The sequence below is a fragment of the Crocuta crocuta genome, unplaced genomic scaffold, assembly GCF_008692635.1.
Source record: "Crocuta crocuta isolate KB4526 unplaced genomic scaffold, BGI_CrCroc_1.0 scaffold43, whole genome shotgun sequence".
In the NCBI taxonomy this organism is placed as follows: domain Eukaryota; kingdom Metazoa; phylum Chordata; class Mammalia; order Carnivora; family Hyaenidae; genus Crocuta; species Crocuta crocuta.
Window position 1 is genome coordinate 140,604 of NW_027529429.1, and position 22,176 is coordinate 162,779.

Consider the following 22,176-nt stretch of genomic DNA (forward strand, 5'->3'; position numbering starts at 1 on the left):
GAATTTAAATAGGGGCAGAAGACATGAATAGATATTTTTTCAAAGAAGATATCCAGATGGCTAACAGACACATGAAAAGGTCCTCAAAATCACTCACTATCAGAGTAATACAAATCAAAACTACAATGAGATACTCCTCACACCAGTCAGAATAGCTAAAATCAACAGTGCAAAAAACAACAGGGGCTGGTGAGGATGTGGAGAAAGGGGAATCCTCTTGCATTGTTGGTGGGAATGCAAACTGATGCAGCCACTCTGAAAAACAGTATGCAATTCTTCAAAAAGTTAAAAACAGAACTACCCTACAAGTCAGCAATTTCACTATGAGGTATGTACTCAAAGAATACAAAAATACTAATTAAAAAGGATACATCTACCCCAAGATTTATAGTAGCGTTATCTACAATAGCCAAATTATGGAAAGAGCCCAAATGTCCAATGATTAATGAATGGATAAAGAAAACATGCTATATATACACAATGGAATATTACTCAGCCATACACAATAATTAAATCTTGCTATTTGCAATGGCATGACAGAGCAGAGTATCATGCTAAGTGAAACAAGTCAGTCAGAGAAAGACAGATACCATATTTCGCTCACATATGGAATTTAAGAAACAAAACAAATTAGAAAAGGGAAAAAGAAAAGAGAGAGAGGCAAACCAAGAAACAGATTCTGAACTACAGAGAACAAATTGATGGTTGACAGAGGGGAGGGGGTTAGGAAGACGAGTCAAATAGTTCATGGGGATTAAAGAGTTCACTTGTTCTGATGAGCATGGGTGATGTATGGAATTGTTGAATTACTATATTGTACACCTGAAACTAATACTATACTGTATGTTTACTAATTAGAATTTACATTTTAAAAAAGTAAACTAAACTAAACAGTACAAAAACACACCAGGACAGTTTACCTAGAGCACATAGATCAACAAGATAGGTGGATAGGCTAGAGCACTAACGCATAATTAAAACAGCTTAGGCAAGTTTGTTTGAACTGAGAAAAAAAAATATTTAGTAACTGGTACAGCACCTCCATCAAAAAAACAGAAGCTATTCAGGCTGCCCTGCAGCTGCCACTGATGGACCCCACTCTGCTATCAATAACCCACACTTCATGGATCATGGCAAAGTCCAGAAGATACCATGCGAATGCCCAGGGTAGTGTTGAGGTGCTAGGGGACTCAAAGTAGAAGATCTTTACAAAAATAACAACATGGTATTTGATATTAGCACAGTTGTGAATATAGCAGTTTGTACTAACTTAATACCACTCCTTACTCTTGACAATATAAACAACAAACAGATTTAAATACATCAGTATGAAGCATAATCCATGTTTTAAAAACAATTAAAACTAACAAAAACAAATAAACAAAAGCATCTTTGCGATCTTCTGGAATGCTCTCTAAATAAGATCCAGAGAGAAAAACTATTCATAGAAAAATAGATTTTGACTTGGTGAAATTGAAAGATATTCATTGAGTATTGGACAGCGGACAATAAGTTGAGAGCTTTATATCAAACTAGAGGATAGCAATATCTAGCCAAAAAAGGGTTCTAATATTTAAAATATGCACAGAGATTTTGTAAATATGCATGAAAAACAAAAATTAATAGAAAAAGCAGGTAAAGGATGTGACCACATAATTTATAGCCTGAAAACCACAAATGGCCAAACTATATGAACAATGCTTACATATCAGGAGAAAATCAAATTATAAACAATAAAATAATATTTTACATCTTTATAGTTTTTTTTTAACAAGACAGCATCAAAGGAGGACACAGAATCTAAAACAGGATCCAGGCTCTGAGCTGTCAGCACAGAGCCCGACATGGGTCCGAACTCACAAACCATGAAATCATGACCTGAGCCGAAGTTGGATACTTAACCAACTGAGCCAATCAGGTCCCCCAAAAATACACATTTTAAAAACACTAGAGTTTTAATTCTTCTAAAGGAAATAGAAATATGAGTAATGTTGAGATATACAGAAGAAAGAGAAGTAAAAACAGAGTAAAAGAAGACCTTTAAAGAGACTGAAGCACAGGAGAGGGTATATAATCAATGGTATTCTAATAACTCTGTATGGTGACAGATGGCAGCTACACTTGTGGTGACCATAGCATAATACATAGACTTGTTGAAACACTATGTTACATACCTGAAACTAATGAAACATCTTGTGTCAACTATACTCATTTAAAAAATTAATGAAAATAAATAATTAAATAATAAAGAAACTGATCATGTTTGCTCCCATATTGGAAGGGTATGAATAATTTACATGAGGTTCAAAATGAAAGTAAGAAATGAAGGAACAGATCATGTTTCCTAATATACAGTTGTATATACATCCCATTCGAAAAATCTTTCACTACAGCAAAAATTTCTACGGAATTTTTCTCTCTGAAAAACACTATTTTCTCAGGAATATTTTTTTAAGTTTCTCTTGGATTTTACCATTATAATACAGTTATAAAAATCATGATGTTAACATCAATCCGTTAAACAACATGGGGGAGGTATTTATCTAATATTTATGTGCAGGAAGCCCATGAGAACTTCTGAGTGAGCTTATTGGACCCATGGAGGATGGAGGGCACTGAGTGTGCATCTGCAAATGACTGTGAACATGGATGAGTGGATGTAAGACCTAACCCCAGGAGACTAACTGCCCACAGAACACACAGTCATTGTTGGGCTGGATTATCAGAACTTCTTGCTTTTATTTTTTTCTTATTTTTATTTTTTTTAAATTAATGTTTATTTATTTTTGAGAAACAGAGTATGAACAGGAGAGGTGCAGAGAGAGAGAAAGACACAGAATCTGAAATGGGCTCCAGGCCCTAAGCTGTCAGCAGAGAACCCTATGTGGGGCTCAAACCCATGAATGTGAGATCATGACCTGGGCCGAAGTCGGAAGTTTAACCAACTGAGCCACCCAGGCATCCCCAGAACTCCTTGCTTTTAGAGAGAGAGAGAGAGAGAGAGAGAGATTTTCTTCTACCCACCTGCTTGTCTATCCCAGGAGGATATTTTAGGCACAAGGAATGAGGGATGGAGTAGTTCCCAGAGGGCAAAGTCCTTGAGGTTCTGGAGTTATAACTCCACCCAGATGCTTCAGGAACTAACCGGAACAGCAATATCCGTGGAGTCAGACCTGTGCTCACATCCTCTGTAAGTGAGTTTGTGTAGAGGGTGCCTGAAAGGCAGCTATACCAAGATTAAGGAGAACATGGGGTGAGTGTAAGGAGACCTTCACTAATCAGATCTGTACCGCATTCCATTCCTGAGTCACTACTGCTAAGGTAGTCTGAAAATGGGGTAGTAGAGACTGCATTCTTTCTCAAATCAGGAGGCACAGGTGAAAACCTGTGCTCTGAGACCTTCCCTTCTGCTCTTCTCTTACTTTTTTGGATCTTTTGCTGGGTGCTGCCAGAGATGCAGAGGGGCAGGAATTTGTCTCTAGGAGATTAGTGAACAGATGGACTCAGGGAAGTATATCATCTAGGACTCAGATTTGAAAACTTGCGGGTTTCATATGTGAATATGAAAATTTCATTTAGGGCAAAGAATCTGCCCACAAATGCTTGAATAATGGCATAGGAATGAAATTTAATCTCGGGGCACCTGGGTGGATTAGTCAGTTAAGTGTCTGACTCTACAATCTCATAGTTCAATTCATGAGTTCAAGCTCAGGTCATAATCTCACAGCTGGTGAATTCAAGCCCCATACATGGGTTCTGCGCTGACACGAACAGAGTCCTGCTTGGGATTCTCTCTCTCCCTGTCCCTCTGCCCCTCCCTGACTTGTGTGTTTTCTTTCTCAAAATAAATAAATAAACTTTATATTTTAGGTTTAGGACAGAGATCACAGTTGGAGGGTCAGTGGGCATCAAAAAGTAGTCCCTCTGATGTCAGCTCAATTTAAAGAATTTCTAAAAGCTACTGCTGCTACAAACAGAAAATTATGCACAGATCATAGAGGTATCTGTCACTGGTTGGTTCAGATCAATGGTGTCTGAAATGATATGTGGGAGAGATGTCTTACAATTCTGTCTGAGTTTATGGAGTTAGGTGAACCCTAACAACCCTTTCCCTTCTTCAAACAGGGCTTCCATAGTGCTATGCTGGGGCCTGTCCTGCAGCCTAGGAAAAAGTTTGCCCTGCAGGGTCTCTGCCTTTGTGATTGCCTTTTAACCTCACTGCCTTCTTCATCCTGTCTCTACCTACAACGAGTAGTCATTAGCTGTAGGTCATCAGCCCTCGTGTTTCATTGGTTAGCTCTGATTTCAATCCAAGATTTTAAGAGGAGGGTAGAACATAATGGTCTCAGATACTTTACTTCTAGGGCTGAGTAGGTAATTCAATGCTTGTTGGATAAATTAAGATTGAAGAACACAGAGGAACGTCCAGAGAAAAGAGAAGAAAGGAAGAGTCAGTGAGTGGAAAGAGCAGATAAAAAATCCTCCTACGTTGTCCTCAGAAATTTCATCCTAGGGCTATAATTATCCTAAAGTTCTTCAGGAGACAAAGAGAATATGCTTCTTCCTCTGTACTTCTCCATGGATACTCATGTCTAAATTGCCATTTTTTCCATTTGGTTATACCCTCCAATGGTCATTTCAAGATTTTCCCTCCTTCATGTAATTAATCCCCAATTCATGCAAAGAATACTCTGAAATGACTGAAAATTAAAAGATTCTTGAATATGGTGAATCTGGGGGCTCTGACCTAAAAGAATAAATGTAAAAATTTTGCAAAGAGTAGGATCAGAAGGCACAATGAGCAAGATCAAAAGACAAATCTAAATGATGAAAGTGGTGTTTAGAGGGAGTATTTCAAATTTGGTGGCATACGATTGTGCATCTTGTAGGTTATTGTGGCAAGGTCTGGGCTGTTCAGGTGCTCTTGGTTATGTCTCAAACTTACAAATGAATGTTTCCAAAGAGAAAATTTAAAGATAGCAAAGTTCAATGAATACAGTGCTCAATATACCAGAAGGTCCTTTGTTAACCAACTCAAGACTGGATTTTTTTTTTATATGGGTGTTTATCTTCATGAACACCTGTATGTGCAGCATCTCCTAATCCTTGTGATTACTCTAACAAGGCACAGCATAACCACTAGACAAGAGGACCTGGGTCATTACATGGAAGACTGAAAGGGATATAGAGGGGGATGAAAGGACTTAAAGGTAGACTTCATCACCCTCACACTATTGCAATCAGAAGATTCAACTTTCATCTTGTTTAAAGACACATATCATTCTCACATACCTATGTGGAATTGCACATTCTAGTTTCAAGGTTGTTTCTTTCCCAAAGTTAAGAATCCTATATATATGAATATGTATTGGCAATTTTTTGGTGGGATCAATTGCCAATGAACTAAAATGACATTTTAGAAAAGGTAAAAATTAATTAACATTAATGCCAGTGTATCATTTTTAAAAACTGCGATTAAAGAAAATATAGTTGAAGTCACAGAATGAGAATGCTATAGAGAGCAAGGGACATGCGCCTGAGACCTTACTTTGTGCCAGACATGCTACTTATTTGTGCATATTGTTAAATTGTCATGTGGTAGTATAAGTGGTCATGAGGAATAAAACACAAAAAGAAGAAGCTTAAGAGTAGAAATTTAGAGACTCGCCTTTCACAAAGTAGTTTCCAAATACTTTTCTGCTTCTCTTTAGTTGCTGCAAGAAATAAAACTTTATTAAAATTAAATTTTAAAGATTTCAAACATGTAAAAAAACCATATATCCTCAGTCTTCTATAATGCTTAGTAACAGGAATATCAGAGTGGCATGGCACAAAATATAAACAGAAGAATTTACATGGCTCTGGATGACTTGCTAAGACTCAAGCATGTCACCTAAGTGAAGCAAATTGTTTTAAATCCAGGTGTCTTGAGTCAGGGGTTAATTTTTATCCTAATTTTACAGATCAAAAAGAAAACTAGGAATATTTGACAAAATATGACAGCACACCAAAATGGCACCATCTCCTCTGAGGTTTCAGACTTCCTCCTGAATTGTTTCATCAGGTCCCACACCTGGCAAATTTCTTTGTCCCTACCCCTAAGCCTTCTCTTCCTCCTGGCCATGGGGGCCAATGGTATTCTCCTGATTACCATCAGGCTAGAAGCCTCTCTGCATGAGCCCATGTACTACCTACTCAGCATCCTCTCCCTATTGGACATTGTGCTCTGCCTCACTGTCATTCCCAAGGTCCTGGCCATCATCTGGTTTGACCTCAAGGCCATCAGCTTCTATGCCTGCTTCCTCCAGATGTATGTTATGAACTGCTTCCTTGCCATGGAGTCCTGCACATTCATGATCATGGCCTATGACCGCTATATAGCTATCTGCCACCCACTGAGGTACCCATCCATCATCACTGACCAATTTGTAGCCAAGGCTGCCATTTTTATTTTGGCCAGGAACGTTATTTCTACAGTGCCTATCCCCATTCTATCATCACGACTTCACTATTGCAGGAGAAATGTCATTGAGAACTGCATCTGTGCCAATATGTCTGTCTCTAGGCTCTCCTGTAATGATGTTACCATCAATCGCCTCTACCAGTTTGCTGGAGGATGGACCCTGCTAGGATCCGACCTCATCCTCATATTCGTCTCCTACACCCTCATACTACGAGCTGTGCTCAGACTCAAGGCTGAGGGTGCTGTGACCAAGGCTCTGAGCACATGTGGCTCCCACTTCATCCTTATCCTCTTCTTCAGCACCATCCTTCTGGTCTTCGTGCTCACTCATGTGGCTAAGAAGAAAGTCTCGCCTGATGTGCCAGTCTTGCTCAATGTCCTTCACCATGTCATCCCTGCAGCTCTCAACCCCATAGTTTATGGAGTGCGAACCCAGGAGATCAAGCAAGGAATCCAGAGATTACTAAAGAAAGGGTGGTAGTATGGACAACTGGATCTCTGCATTCCTAATATAGTATAAGTTTGAATCAATGATGGGAAAGTGGGCTGAAATTATATCTATGAGTTACAATTTCTAACTGGCTAAATTGGATACAATGTCTTCTTTAATAAAACTTAAGTTTCATTGTAAGTTTCCTTTTCTCTCACTTTTACACTAACAATATACTTGACCTCTTTACTTATTTCTCCACACTTACTATCTTATCCTGCCAAAATACAGAGATTCCTTGGGCAGGTTCTAAAGGGAGAAACTTATGTTCCTGAATATACAGCTGGTCATATGTCATGCCTTTGCATTCTTGAATATACAACTGTGGATATTTCCGGGTAGAGTTACTTAATATGTAACACATTCTTATTCTTATTTCCACAGAAGGGAGCATATTGGAGACAAAGACATAGAACTTGAACCTCAGACCTGAGTGATGGAGGATTGCCACTCATGTATAACTGAGTCCGTAATTGGGTGGTCTTTCGAAATGTACATTGAAAGAGGACTGGGATTTTGCGTGGATTTCTCCTTTGTGAAACAATTAGCAATGAGTTTGATCAGATTTAAGAGATTCCTAAATTCTCCTCTCAAAAGGGTTTGTGCTCTGGTCATTGATCTTTTGGATCCACCGTGTCAAGTTTATGATATGCAATCATAGCTCTGCTAGGAGTTATAGATTGTAAAGGTTGTAATATATGATCCAGTAATGATAATTTAAATATCAAAAATATAATATCTGAACATTGTTTCACGCTAATTATACAGTGAATTCTTTAGATATGAATACACAAAAATAGAATATTGTTGCTGTCAGGAGCTCAAAGTTTGGTTAGTGGGAATACATGAGTTCCAAGAACATAGTCGTCTCAGTGGGACAGAATGAGGAATGGAATAAGGCATCTGTAGGTAGCAAGTTACCTGAAACATAAGAAAGCACTAGATAGACAGTTAAAAGTCTGAATTGTAAGGCCTCCACAACTGCCAAACATCTTGAGTTCTTCAGAACAAATGAGGTAATCTCATTGTGCCCCATGTGACTCATCTGTTACCTTTGTGAATAGTGAACAATTTATTTTAAAAGATATATATTTCTAAACATAAGCTCTTGTGCCTTATTAACAACTCATAAGTGTGCTTCCTTGTTTGATCATGGAAGGAAAATCTCTCAACAGTCTAATACCAATATTGTTCCCACAATCTGGGCCTCTCTGCCTTCATTGATTCATCCTTGGTCTACTTAGGTTTTCATTCTGCAAAACTCTGTCCATTTCTTGCTCTTCTCTATCTCACAAGGAAGAACAATGAATTTGTATTTCATTATTTCTGCTTCTGGATATCACTGTGAGCTACTATTTGAAAAAATACATAAACCAAAAATATGCACTCACATCAATAAGAAGCAATAGTTAAAAACACATAATCAACATTTTATTTGGAATAGTATAACTATCAAACGTACAAAGAAAAAAAAAAGAATGTGTATGTCCAATCAGGTTCATGCCTTACATAACCTTTTTCTTCGTACTTGAAAAAGAATTCTCCAAAATCCCATTCTCTGACACATTTCTAACTCTAAAAAAGTATTTGGTTTAAAATATGAGTAAAAAATGGAAAAACATTCCATGCTTACGTATTAGAAGAGGAGATATTGTTAAAATGTTGATCGACCCAAAGCAATCTACATATTTAGTGCAATCCCTATGAAAATAACACCAGCATTCTTCACTGAGCTAGCACAAACAATCCTAAAATTTGTGTAGAACCAGAAAAGATCATGAATAGCCAAAGAAGTCTTGAACAGAAAACCAAAGCTGAGGCATCACAATTCTGGACTTCAAGCTGTATTACAAATCAGTAATCATCAAGACAGTGTGGTACTGACACAAGAACAGACACATCAATCTATGGAACAGAATAGAGAACCCAGAAATAAACCTCCAAAGGTGTGACCACTAATCTTTGACAAAGCAGGAAAGGATATCCAATGGAAAGAACACAGTCTCTTCAGCAAATATTGTTGGGAAAAATGGACAGCAACATGCAGAAGAATAAACCTGGACCACATTCTTACACCACATACAAAAATAAACTCAGAATGGATAAAAGACCTAAATATAAGACAACAAGCTATCAAAATCCTAGGGGAGAAAACAGGCAACAACCTTGTTGACCTCTGTCACAGCACTTCTTACTTGACACGTCTCCAGAGGCAAGGGAAACAAAAGCAAAATGAACAGTTGTGACCTAATCAAGATAAAAAGCTTCTGCACAGCTAAGGAAACAATCTAAACAAACTAAAAGGCAACTGACAGAATGGGGAAATATATTTGCAAATGACATACCAGATAAAAAGATAGTATCCAAAATCTATAAAAAACTTATCAAACTCAACACTCAAAAAATAATAATCCACTGAAGAAATGGGCAAAAGTCATGATTAGACATTTCTCCAAAGAAGACATCCAGATGGCCAACGGACACATGAAAAAATGCTCAGCATCACTCATCATCAGGGAAATTCGAATCAAAAGAACAATGAGATACCACCTCACACCTGTCAGAATGGCTAACATTAACAACTCAGGCAACAACAGATGTTGGCAAGGATGAAGAGAAAGAGGATCTCTTTTGCACTACTACTGGGAATACAAACTGGAAAAGAATACGGAGATTTCTCAAAAAAATAAAATAAAATAAAATAGAACTACCTGATGACCCAGCAATTGCACTACTAGAGTTTTATCTAATGGATGCATGAGTGCTGATTCGAAGGCGCCCATGCACCCGAATGTTCACAGCAGCACTATCAACAATAACCAAAGAAAAAGCCCAAATGTCCATTGATTGAAAAATGGATAAAGAAGATGTAGTGTATATATTATATATCTATATCTATCTATATGTTCATATATAGATAGATAGGCAGAAATGTACATATAACAGAATATTACTCAGTGATCAAAAAGAATGAAATCTTGACATTTGAGACAATGTGGACGGAAGTAGAATGTTATGCTGAGCAAAACAAGCCAGTCAGAGAAAGACAGATGCCATATGATTTCAATCATATGTGGAATTTAAGAAACAAGAGAGATGACCAGCAGGAAGGGAAGAAAAAAGATATAAAAACAGAGAGGAAGACAAACCATAGAAATTCTTAAACACAAAAAACCAACTGAAGGTTGCTGGTGGGGTTTTGGGTGGGGGGATGGGCTAAATGGGCAAGGGACATTAAGCAGGACACTTGTTGGGATGTGCACTGGGTGTTATATGTAAGTGATGAATCACCAAATTCTATTCCTGAAATAATTATTACACGATATGTTAAGTAAGTTGGATTAAAAGAAACAAATTTAAATTTTAAATTAAAAAAATAAATAGAATAAAGTGTGTGTAACTGGATACCAACAGAAAAGTCTTACAAATGTGATATAATAGGCTAATGTGAACTTAAGCTACTATGTTTTAGGAACAAATAAAAGTCTACTAGTTTAAACACTATCTTATATTAACAACTGCTCATCAAGGAACCAAAAGCTTTCAGAACTAATCTCTTCCATGGTCACATTATATAGCAAACCTAGATCCCTCCAATTAACCATTAGAAAACTTGAACACTGAATGCATAAAAAGGGCTACTACATCAGGGGATTTAAACAATATACCACCCAAGACTGAGAAAATTTGACAGGTGTTGTCTTCCAAAATAGACAGTAAAATTTTTACGTTTAAAACTTGTAGTTTTGAAAGTTTTACGTTGTTGTGTTTATATGCAACTTCTACACATTTATGGCTCCCAGCAAAGCAATACTGACAGATCCTTCTGAGAACTTGAACAGATTAATGATGGCTTTATTCCACTAAAATAACTGATACTAAAACAGTGCTGTCCAAAGTGAACCACATCCTTAATTTTAAACGTTTTAGTAGCCACCTTAAACTATAAAAAGAATAAATTAAATTGACCTTAATTTTTTGTTTTGTTGAATCCAATATATCTAAAATGTAATTTCACCACAAAATAGATATAAAGAAATTTAATACTAACTTAGTTTACATTCTCTTTATGTATGCTAGGTCTTTGAAATCCAGTGTGTAGTTTACATCTATGTTGATAAAGCAGAGAATTCATTCATGATAAAAATGCCCAACAAAGTATAGTTAGAGGGAACATTCCTCAACATAATGAAGACCATCTATGAAATGCCGAGCTAATGTCATCCTCAACAGGAAAAAACAGGGAGCTTTCCCCCTCTGGTCAAGAACAAGGCAGAGATGTCCACTCACCACTGTCATTTAACTTAGTACTGGATGTCCTAGCCTCAGAAATATGACAACAAATAGAAATAAAAGGATTCCAAATCAGAACGGAATGATGTTGAAAGTAAAGGCAAAAGAAAAAGCTAAGTGTTCTTTCAAGTTACAGGCCACTGATAAGTCCTTCAGACAGGCAGAGTCACCTTCCTCTAGACATTCAGCTGCTTCAATGCTGACACTTTCTTAAGAGCAAAAGCCAGTCTTAGCTTAACATTATCCCAACCCCCTACGGTCTTGTGAGTCTACTTTAAACATATAGAAATTTCTTGGGAAACTTGTTTTATTTCTACGCCCCAAGATGTATGTTGGCAAACATCCTCCAAGCATATGGCCCACTGATAGATATTCTGAAGGGTCTCATGTCTGAGGCTTTACTAAACAGTAATAAATGACCTTTCCCAACAATAGCTAGGCCCTTCACTGTACAGGAAACCTTGTTTCCAAAATTCCTTAGAGACTTGTGCTCTCCCTAACCCCCTCCCAATTTGAAGTTATACAATCAGTCACCCATCACATGCCAGTGCCCTCTTTCTGCCCGTGGGTGCTGACCCCATGCTTTAATAAACCACCTTTTTGTACTGAAGACATCTCAAGAATTTTTTTCTTGGCCGTTGGCTCTGAACCCCAACATTTCCACATCAAGAAGAAGTAAAACTTTCACTATTTGCAGATGACATAATTCTCTATGTAGAAATCCCAAAGGACTCCACCAAAATATTCTGAGACCTTAAAAACAAATTCAGTAAAATTGCAGGACACAATACAATTTACAATGTTACCTTATACTAATAAGGAAGCCGCAAAAAGAGAAAGTAAGAAATCATTTACAACTACATTTACAATTTCACCTAAAATAATAAGATGCCTAGGAATATATCTAACCAAAGAGGTGAAAGACCTGTACTCTGAATACTATACAAAATTGATATAATAACTGAAAATGACACAAGAAAACCGAAGTGGAAATAACAATTCCATGCTCATGAATTAGAAGATAAAATAGTTTTGATAAATCTATACTACTCAATGCAATCTACAAATGTAATGCAATTCCTAACAAAACACTAACAGCATTTTTCACAGAGCTAGAACAAATTATCCTAAAATGTGGATGGAACCAAAAAAGACCTGAATAGCCAAAGCAACCCTAAAAACGAAAAGCAGGGGCACCTGGGTGGTTCAGTTGGTGTAGCGTCCAACTCAACTGAGGTCATGATCTGGCGATCAGTGATTTTGAGTCCCGCATCAGGCTCCGTACTGACAGGTGAGAGCCTGGAGCCTACTTTGGAGTCTGTGTCACCCTTTCTTTCAGCTCCTACCCTGCTTGTGCTGTCTCTCTCTGTATCACAAAAATGAATAAACGTTAAAAAATGAAATTTAAAAAGAAAGAAAACCTGAAGTCATCACAATTCCAGATTTCAAATTACATTACAAAGTTGTAATAATCAAGGCAGTATAGTACTGGCACAACCACGGACAAATAGATCACTAGAACAGAAAAGAAAACCTGGAAATGTACCCACAACTATAGGGTCAATTAATTGAAAGCAAAGCAGAAAGAATATAAAATGTTAAAATGGGAGTCTCTTCAACAAATGGTATTAGGTAAATGGACAGCAAAATGCAAAAGAATGAAACTGGACTACTTTGTTGCACACAAAAATAATTCAAAATGGATAAAAGACCTAAATGTGAGACAGTAAACTGTATAAGTCCTGGAGGAAGAAACAAGCAGTAACCTCTTTTTTGTCGCCAGGAGCAATTTCTTTCTTTTTTTTCTTTTCTTTTTTTTTTTTTTTACAAATAGTTTATTGTCAAATTAGTTTACACATAACACTCAGTGCTCATCCCTACAAGTGCCCTCCTCCGTGCCCATGCCCCCTCCCCCCCACATCCATCAGTCCTCAGTTTTTGTCAGCATTNGAAAAAAGAACAAAAGGGGGGGGAGGGCTGCTCTCAAGCAGGGATGGGCGTGGCGTGATCCAATGCCTCAGGCGGGAATTCTGCCTTGGCTGTTGTGGGGAGGAGAGTGACGGTGCTCCAGTCCCTTCTTGAACCAAGCTCTGCACCTCACTTTTTTGGGCGTGTAAACTCCCCTTACTGGGGGCGCAGCCAAATTTGGTTGCACTCTTCAACCCAGGCCAGTCCCAGTCTCCAAATCCCAGTCCACGCCCCCCACTGAAATTGCCTTTGACACAACTTTCCAGGCAATCCCCTCAGAGCAATTCCAGGCCCCCTGCCGAGCTCTGGGGGTGGCGTCAGAATTGCTGCTTCCTTCTCTGGGTCTGGCTGGCGAGCATGGGCGGGGTGCTTGCCTGCTGGGTGCGCTGAGCCCGAGCCTGCTGGAGTGAGGAAAACCGGGTTCCTCTAAGGCTCGTCACCCGAAACACGAACTCACAGGCAAATCTCCCAGTTTTTAGCTCTTTGCCTTCCCTCTAGAGTTCCAGCCAGCCAGGAGCACGGACGCCCGGTGTCCGCGCGCGCGGCTCTTTCTGGGGCCCAAGCCGCCCGGGAGGACAATGTTGGCAGGCGTGCCACTACTCTGAAGTCCAGCCCGCCAGGAGCCAGCACAAAGAAGCAGTCTGTGGGCTCAGCCCCCCCAGGACCAGTTGGCGCGAGGGGACCTGGCGTGCAGGTATTTGGCAAGTACTGTCTTTCTATGCCCCGAGCGGAGGATTTTTCCCCCGAGCGGAGGTTTTTCTGTTTTGGACTCTCTCTTTTTCCCCTCTCACTCCCCATAGAGTGTAGAGGGGGATCACCTCCGACCCTGGAGTCTCCGATCCCGGCCCGATTTTATCTTCCCCAGTTCGCACTCACGTTAGAAGTCTTTCTCAGTGGATTCTGCGTCCTTTTTCTCCCAATCTCTCAGGTTTTGTAAGTTTTCCAGTGGCTTCAGATCTTTTCCGTGTGATGTGTGGGCGCGAGTGCAAGTACGGAGCTCCTTACTTCTCCACCATCTTGCCCCCGCCTGGAGCAATTTCTTACTAGATATGTCTTCTGAGGCAATGGAAACTAAAGCAAAAATAAAAGTATTGGGTCTTACCAAAGTAAAAAGGCTCTGCATAGCAAAGGAAACTCTCAACAAAACTAAAAGGCAACATACGGATGGGAGAAGTTATCTGCAAATTATACATCTGATAAAGCATTTATCCAAATTTTAAGAGTATCAAACTTGAGGCACCTGGGTGGCTCAGTTCATTAAGCTTCCGACTCTTGACTTCAACCCAGGTCATGATATCATGGTTCATGGGATTGATCCCCACACCTACACTGTCAGCATGAAGCATGCTTCATTCTGTCTCCCTGTTTCTCTACTCCTCCCCTGCTTTCTCCTTCTCTTTCAAAATAACGAAACTTTAAAAAAAGGAATTTATTGAACTCAACATCCAAAAAACAAATGATCCAGGTAAAAAATGGGCAAGAAGGCATGAATAGACATTTTTCCAAGACATCCAGATGGCTAATAGGCACACAAAAAGATGTTCAACATCACACATCATCAGAAAAATACAAATCAAAACCATGGTGTGACACCACCTCACATTTGTCAGAATTGCTAAAATTGAGGCATCTGTATGGCTCAGCTGGTAAACTTCTGACTCCTAGTTTTGCCTCAGGTTATGACCTCACAGTTCCTTAGATTGAGCCCTGCATCGGGCTCCGCACTGACTGAAGAGCTGCTTGAGATTTTCTCTCTCCCTCTCTGCCCCTTCCCCCAACTGAAGCTCTCTCTCTAAATAAAATGTTTAAAAATTTTTAAGGGGCACCTGGGGGGCTCAGTTAATTAAGCATTCAAACTCTTGATTTGGTTTAGGTTATGATCTTGCAGTTCCTGATCTAGCAGTTGATAGTACTTGCAGATCTTGCTGATCTAGCCCTGTGTTGGATTCTGCACTGACGGACAGCATGATTCCTGCTTAGGATTATCTCTCTATTCCTCTCTATCTCCGCCCTTCCCTCAATCTCTTTATCTTAAAAATAGGTAGATAAACTTAAACTTTTTAAGTATGAAAATAATAAGATACTAACTTACATTCAGCTAGGTCATTTTTTTAAACGTAGATTCAAATGTGTAAGGCATTTGAAAATAAAGAACCTTTACGAGTTTCTAGTGAGATTTTTTTAATATTTTGGAGAGGTATTTGGTAATTCCTAGTAAAATTAAATATTTTTGTATGCTATAATTGGGGGAAAACCCACTCTTACACATACTCAAACCACTTTAAGAGAGGTATACGAATATATTAACAGTAACAATATTTATTTAAATAATTAATTATAGCTAATTTTGGTGTTGATTCTTACATAAAAAAAGAAAACACATAACATGGTATTTGAACAGCCAAGCACTCCAAGAGAGGAATACAAATATATTAACAGTTACAATATTTGTTAAGAAATTATTTATAGGTTATTTTAATGTTGATAACTTACATTAAAAAAGGAAATGCATATCATAGTAATTGAACAGCCATCAAAAAAAAATACCTTACACACAGCAATATGGACAGTTATTAAGATTTAGTGTTGAGTGTAAACAAAGAATAACATCAGATTTATGATCCAATATCATTTTTAAAATTCAATATGCAAATCATCCCTCAATAGATGAACATGTAGTTGCATAAGCATACCTGAGAGTAATTAGAAAGACACATTTGAAGAACACTGGAGTTCTCACTTTTCTAAAGAGAAGAGAAACAGGAGTGAAGTTCAGATATGCAGTTGACAGAGAAATAAAAATAAAGCAAAGAAAAACCTTTAAAAAGACTGATGCTGATGGCACAGCAAAGGGAACATGGCCAGAGGTATCATAATTGTGTTATATGGTGACGGATGGTAGCTGCACCTGTGGTGAGCGCAGCATAACTGTATACATTTGTGGAATCACTATATTCTACAGCTGAAGTTAATGCAACATTGTGTGTCAACTACTATCAGTTTTAAAGATGGAAAGCAAGAAAAAAAAGAAACTAATGATGCTTGCTCCCATAATTTGAGGAAGTGAATAATTCACATGAGGCTCAAAATGAAAATGAAAAAAAAATTGTTTCTTGGTATACAGTTGTATATACATCCCATGTGAAAAATATTTCAATACAGCAAAAATCACAGTAGGATTTTGACTTTGAAAAACACATTGCATTTTCTCAGGATTATTTTTAAAATTATTTTATTGATTTAAATTTTAATTAACATACAGTGCAATATTGGTTTCAGGAGTAGAAGTCAGTGATTCATCACTTACACCCAAAGTGTCCATTTTTAAAATGTTTTTTATTTATTTCTGAGAGAGAGAGACACAGTGTGAGCAGGGGAAGGTCAGAGACATAGGGCGACACAGAATCTGACACAGGCTCCAGGCTCTGAGCTGGCTGTCAGCACAGAGCGGATGCAGGGCTCGAACCCATGAACTGCGAGATGATGACCTGAACCGAAATCAGATGCTTAACCGACTGAGCCCCACCCAGGCACCTCAGACAAAGTGCCCATTTTAATATCCATCACCTTTCTAGCCTATCTTCCACCCACCACCTTCCATCAACCCTCCATTGTTTTCTATCGGTGAGAATCTCTTGTGGTTTGTTTCCCCTCTTCTCTTTTTCCTCCACTTCCCATGTGCTCTACTGTTTTATTTCTTGAATTCCACAGATGAGTGAAGTCGTATTGTATTTGTCTTTCTCTGACTGGCTTATTTTCTTATCATGATACATTCTATCTCCATCCACATCATTGCAAGTGGCAAGATTTCACTCTTTTTGACAGTGGAATAATATTCCATATTATATATATGTGCGCCGCATCCTGTTTATCCATTCATCAGTCATGGACATTCGCACTCTGTCCATAGTTTGTCTATGGTTGATAACACTGCTATACATATTGGGGGAGGGGCAATTACTCCTTCAAATAAGTATTTTTGTATCCTTTGGGTAAATACCTAATAGTGCAATTGTTGGATCACAGGGTAGTGATATTCTTAGTTTTCTGTGGAACCTCCATACTGTCCTCCAGAGTGGCTACACCAGATTACATTCCCATTGACAGGGTAAGGGAGTTCCCCTTTCTCTGCATCCTCACTAACATCTGCTGTTTCTTTTGTTGTTAATTTAGCCATTCTGGTAGGTGTGAAGTGGTATCCCAACATGGTTTTGATTTGTATTTCTTTGGTGAGGAGTGGAATTGAAAATGTTTGTATGTGTCTGTTAGCTGTCTGGATGTCTTCTTTGGAAAAGCATCTATTCATGTCTTCTGCCCCTTTCTTAACTGGGCTGTTGTTCTTCAGGGTGTTGGGTTTGACAAGTTCTTTCCAGATTTTGGATATTGACCCTTGTGCCCTCCATGGGTCCAATATGCTCACTCAGAAGTTATTATGGGCTTCATGCGCATGATTGTTAGATAGATACCTCCCAAACCATACTCTCAAGTGGACTGATGTTAACTTATCATGGCTTGTATGATGGCATCATAATGATAATAATGCTAGAGTAACTTGAAAAAAGAATCTCCTTGCTTTTACAGAGAAAGAAAATAATATTTTTTCTTCCACCTGCCTGGATGTATGTCCTAAGAGGATCTTTTAAGAACAGGAATTAGGGAATGGAGAAGTTCCCGGAGGGCAAAATCCCTTAGGCTCTGGAGTTATAACTACTCCCAATTATTTCAGGAACTAACCAGAACTCTGGTATCAGTGGACCCTATACTTCACATCCACTGTAAGTCACCCTGAGAGGCAGCTATACCAAGATTAGCCAGAACATGGGGGTGTGGGGGGAGGAGAAACCTTTCTCTTCTATCATATCAGTGCTCCTTTCCATTCCTGAGTCAGTACTGCTAAAGTAATCTGAAAAGAGGGTAGTAGAGACTGAATCCTGTCTCAAGTCAGGAGGCACAAATGAGAACCTTTGCTGAGGGAATTTCCTTTTTGTCCACTCTCTTGACTTTTTGGATCTTTTCTGGGTGGTGCCAGAGATGTTAAGAAGCAGGAATATGTCCATAGGAGATGAATGGGATGGGAGCCTGGAGAGTGCATCACCTAGATGTTAGTTTAGATGACTTGGAATAATCAACTGTACATATTGAAACATAGGGGCTTTAGGACAAAATATATGCCCACAAATGCTTGAATCATGGTGGACGAGTTAAATTAAATTAAATCTAACTAACATAGAGGTCGAAGACAGAGACCACAATTGGGAGTCCGAGGGAGTAATAAGGTAGTTTCTCAGATTAAGCTTACTCTAAAGAATTTCTAAAAGCTATGCTGTAAAAAAAATATGCCCGGAAGATAAGTGAAGTACCTGTCACTGGATGCACTCAATAACTTCCTAAAAAATATTTGAGAGAGATGGTTCAAAGTCAGTCTGAGTTTATGGAGTTATGTGGTCCTGACAACAGTAATAAAAGTACTACTACTAAAGATGATGATGATGATGATAATAATAATAAAAACAGTGCTAAGAAACACAACATAAAAGGAAACTAAGAAAAAGATGCCTTCAGAGTAGTGAAAGCAGGAGTCAAAATAGCAAGTGCCCGGAAAAGAGAGATTCCAGATTTCTGGNTAAAGTACTACTACTAAAGATGATGATGATGATAATAATAATAATAAAAACAGTGCTAAGAAACAACAACATAAAAGGAAACTAAGAAAAAGATGCCTTCAGAGTAGTGAAAGCAGGAGTCAAAATAGCAAGTGCCCGGAAAAGAGAGATTCCAGATTTCTGGAAAACTGCCTAAGGATTTTAAGTGCATGGGCATGGAGATGAGAGAGAGAAACCTCTCTCTCAAATAAAACAAAATGCCAGGTAAGATATGCATTTCTACATCCCTGTGGTGACACAGGTGTATTCAAATATTCGCTGGCTTTATACCTAACTTTTATTTCTTCCACATCCAAACTCTCCTAATTACACTGTGAAACTACACATACTATCACAGAATCTTAATTTGGCCATTTCAAAAGATAAATTGTTAAAATGGTCCGCTTAACTTACCTACTTCAGAGTATTATGAGTCACACATGAAATAATATGTTTAAAATTCATCTCAAATCACCAAAGTCACTACTAACTTATTCTATGAACAAGAGAATGAGAATTGGAAAGCCATCTAAATCTCTTCTACATAGCATGTGGGAGCCATGCCTGGCAGACACCAGCTGTACAAACCCTTGCATAAGGAAGCAGAAGATCAGAAGTGAATGGAGGAAGCCTGGAAGGGAAGGCCCCTATTCCCCCTCTGAGAGTAATTCCCAGAAGGGGACTTCACCCTTAATGCAAAGAAGAGAACCACCTGACTTTCTTTACAATTTGTTTCTCTGGCTCACGTCCCTTGTCCCTTGTCCCATGTCCAGGTTACTCAGCCTCACCCATGCTCTCCTGATAGTTTGTGCAAGACCTGTCATTTGTTCTTATTACTACTCATTGTCCCCTGAATGGTTTCACTTTTGTCTCCTGAGAGTAAGAACAGTTTCTTTTTCAATGTTGTGACCCTAGCACCTAACAGAATGCCAGGGGAAGATGTTAAGTGCTAAGAGAACATGGCAACATTGAACTGTGCCTGGAAGCAGGGGAACGTGTACCTGGATCCTTATACTGAAGATGGAAAAATAAAATTGAAATGGGATGCAAGAACTTTAAAGTTAAGACTTCATCACCCTATTGCAATCAGAACAATCAAACTTTCACCTTGTCTGAAAGCAGGTGTGGGTCTCACATAGCTATGTGAAATTTCTCCTTTTCCTCTTAAGGTTCTTTCCTTCCAAAGCTAAGAATCCTACATATATGAAGATGTTTAGAGGAGGAAAATACTGACTGTTTGGCAGGATCCCCATCTACCTCATTAAATGACTGTTCAGAGATTATGAAGATTAAGTACTTTATTTACAGGGCATCATTGTTTAACTTTGTAGTTAAAGCGAACTACAGATGAAAACTCAGAACGAGGGTGGCAGGGAGAACTAGGGACACTTAACTGAGTCCATATTTGTGCCAGGCTCTACTCCTTGTCTGTGTCTATTACTACAATTCAATTATCATGTGGTAATCTATATGATCATTAAAGATGATCCACATCCAAACTCTCTCTAAGTTTTTTGAGAAATAACAAAAACGAATAACAAAAAGGAAGACACTTATAAGAACAATTTGGGACACACTCGTCAAAAAGAGGTTTCTTTGGCAAGTCTCTCCTTCTCTTTAGTTTCTGCAAAGATACAACATGGTTAAACAAATCAAACATGTATAAACAAATCATATATCTTCAGTCCTCTATAGTGATGAAAGTGATAAGATTATTCTAGTAGCATGGCACAAAGGATAAACAGATGATTTCACATGACTCTGGATGACTTGCTAAGACTCAAACATGTCACCTAGGTGAAGCAAATTGTTTTAAATCCAGGTGTCATGTGTCACTAGCTAATTTTTCTCCTAATTTTACAGACCACTAAAAGAAAACTGTAGAAATATATGACAAAATATGACAGCACACCAAAATGGCACCATCTCCTCTGAGCTTTCAGTCTTCCTCCTGAATTGCTTTGTAAGGTCCCACACCTGGCAGCTCTGGTTGTCCCTGCCACTCAGCCTCCTCCTCTTCCTGGCTATGGGGGCCAATAGTGTTCTCCTGATCACCATCTGGCTGGAAGCCTCTCTACATGAGCCCATGTACTACCTACTCAGCATTCTCTCTTTGCTGGACGTTGTGCTCTGTCTCACTGTCATTCCCAAGGTCCTGGCCATCATCTGGTTTGACCTCAAGGCCATCAACTTCTATGCCTGCTTCCTCCAGATGTTCATCATGAATGGTTTCTTTGCCATGGAGTCCTGCACATTCATGATCATGGCCTATGACCGCTATGTAGCCATCTGTCACCCACTGAGGTACCCATCCATCATCACTGACCAATTTGTAGCCAAGGCTGCCATTTTTATTTTGGCCAGGAGTAGTATTGTTACAATGCCTATCCCCATTCTGTCATCTCGGCTCCATTACTGTGGGAGAAATGTCATTGAGAACTGCATCTGCACTAATATGGCTGTCTCCAGGCTCTCCTGTGATGATGTTACCATCAATCGCCTCTACCAGTTTGGTATCGGATGGACTGTGCTAGGATCTGACCTCATCCTCATCTTTCTCTCCTACATCTTCATACTGCGAGCTGTGCTGAGACTCAAGGCTGAGGGTGCTGTGGCCAAGGCCCTGAGCACATGTGGTTCCCACTTCATCCTTATCCTCTTCTTCAGCACCATCCTTGTGGTCTTTGTGCTCACTCTTATGGTGAAGAAGAAGGTTCCCTCTGATGTGCCAGTCTTGCTCAATATCCTCCACCATGTCATCTTCTCAGCTGTCAACCCTATTGTGTATGGAGTGAGAACTCAGGAGATCAAGCAAGGAATCCAGAGATTACTAAAGAAAGGGTGGTAATAAGGACAACTGGATCTCTGCATTCCTAATATCGTATAATCAATAATGGGTGACCGTGTTGAAATTCATATGTATGAGTTGCAATCTCAGAGTGGGTAAATTGAATAGTCTGTCTTCTTTAATAAAACTTAAATTTCATTGTAAGTTTAATTTTTTTCTCATTTCTCCTTTAAAAATATCATTGACCCATTTTGCTTTTCCCCTAAAATATTCTATTTTGACAAAATATTGGGAATCCTTTGGGGGCAGTTTCTTAAGTGAGAAATTTATCCTCCTGAATATACAGTTATTCGTATGTCATGCCTTTGCATTCTTGAATATACAACTGTGGATATTCTGGCTTACAGAATATAATGCATTCTTATTCTTATTTCCACAGAAGGGAGCATACTGGAGACAAAGACATAGGAGTGAAATATCAGTCCTGAATGATGGAACATTACTGTTGATCCTAATCAGGTCTCCAATGGGT

At 38.8% G+C, this 22,176-nt stretch overlaps 2 protein-coding genes across 2 annotated transcripts; both read left to right on the top strand.

The window, feature by feature from the left end:
• Positions 1–5,996: 5,996 nt before the first annotated feature.
• Positions 5,997–6,944, top strand: LOC144227761 (olfactory receptor 56A3). The gene has a single exon (XM_077759501.1). The coding sequence runs from the start codon at positions 5,997–5,999 to the stop codon at positions 6,942–6,944; it is 948 nt and encodes a 315-aa protein (XP_077615627.1).
• A 13,812-nt stretch (positions 6,945–20,756) lies between these two features.
• Positions 20,757–21,704, top strand: LOC144227762 (olfactory receptor 56A3-like). Its single transcript, XM_077759503.1, has one exon. It carries the CDS (start codon positions 20,757–20,759, stop codon positions 21,702–21,704), a length of 948 nt encoding a protein of 315 aa, XP_077615629.1.
• The last annotated feature ends 472 nt before the right edge of the window (positions 21,705–22,176 follow it).

Excerpts from the sequence above, each read along its gene's own strand:
- LOC144227761 (XM_077759501.1), top strand. The coding sequence starts at position 5,997 with ATGACAGCACACCAAAATGGCACCATCTCCTCTGAGGTTTCAGACTTC.
- LOC144227762 (XM_077759503.1), top strand. The coding sequence starts at position 20,757 with ATGACAGCACACCAAAATGGCACCATCTCCTCTGAGCTTTCAGTCTTC.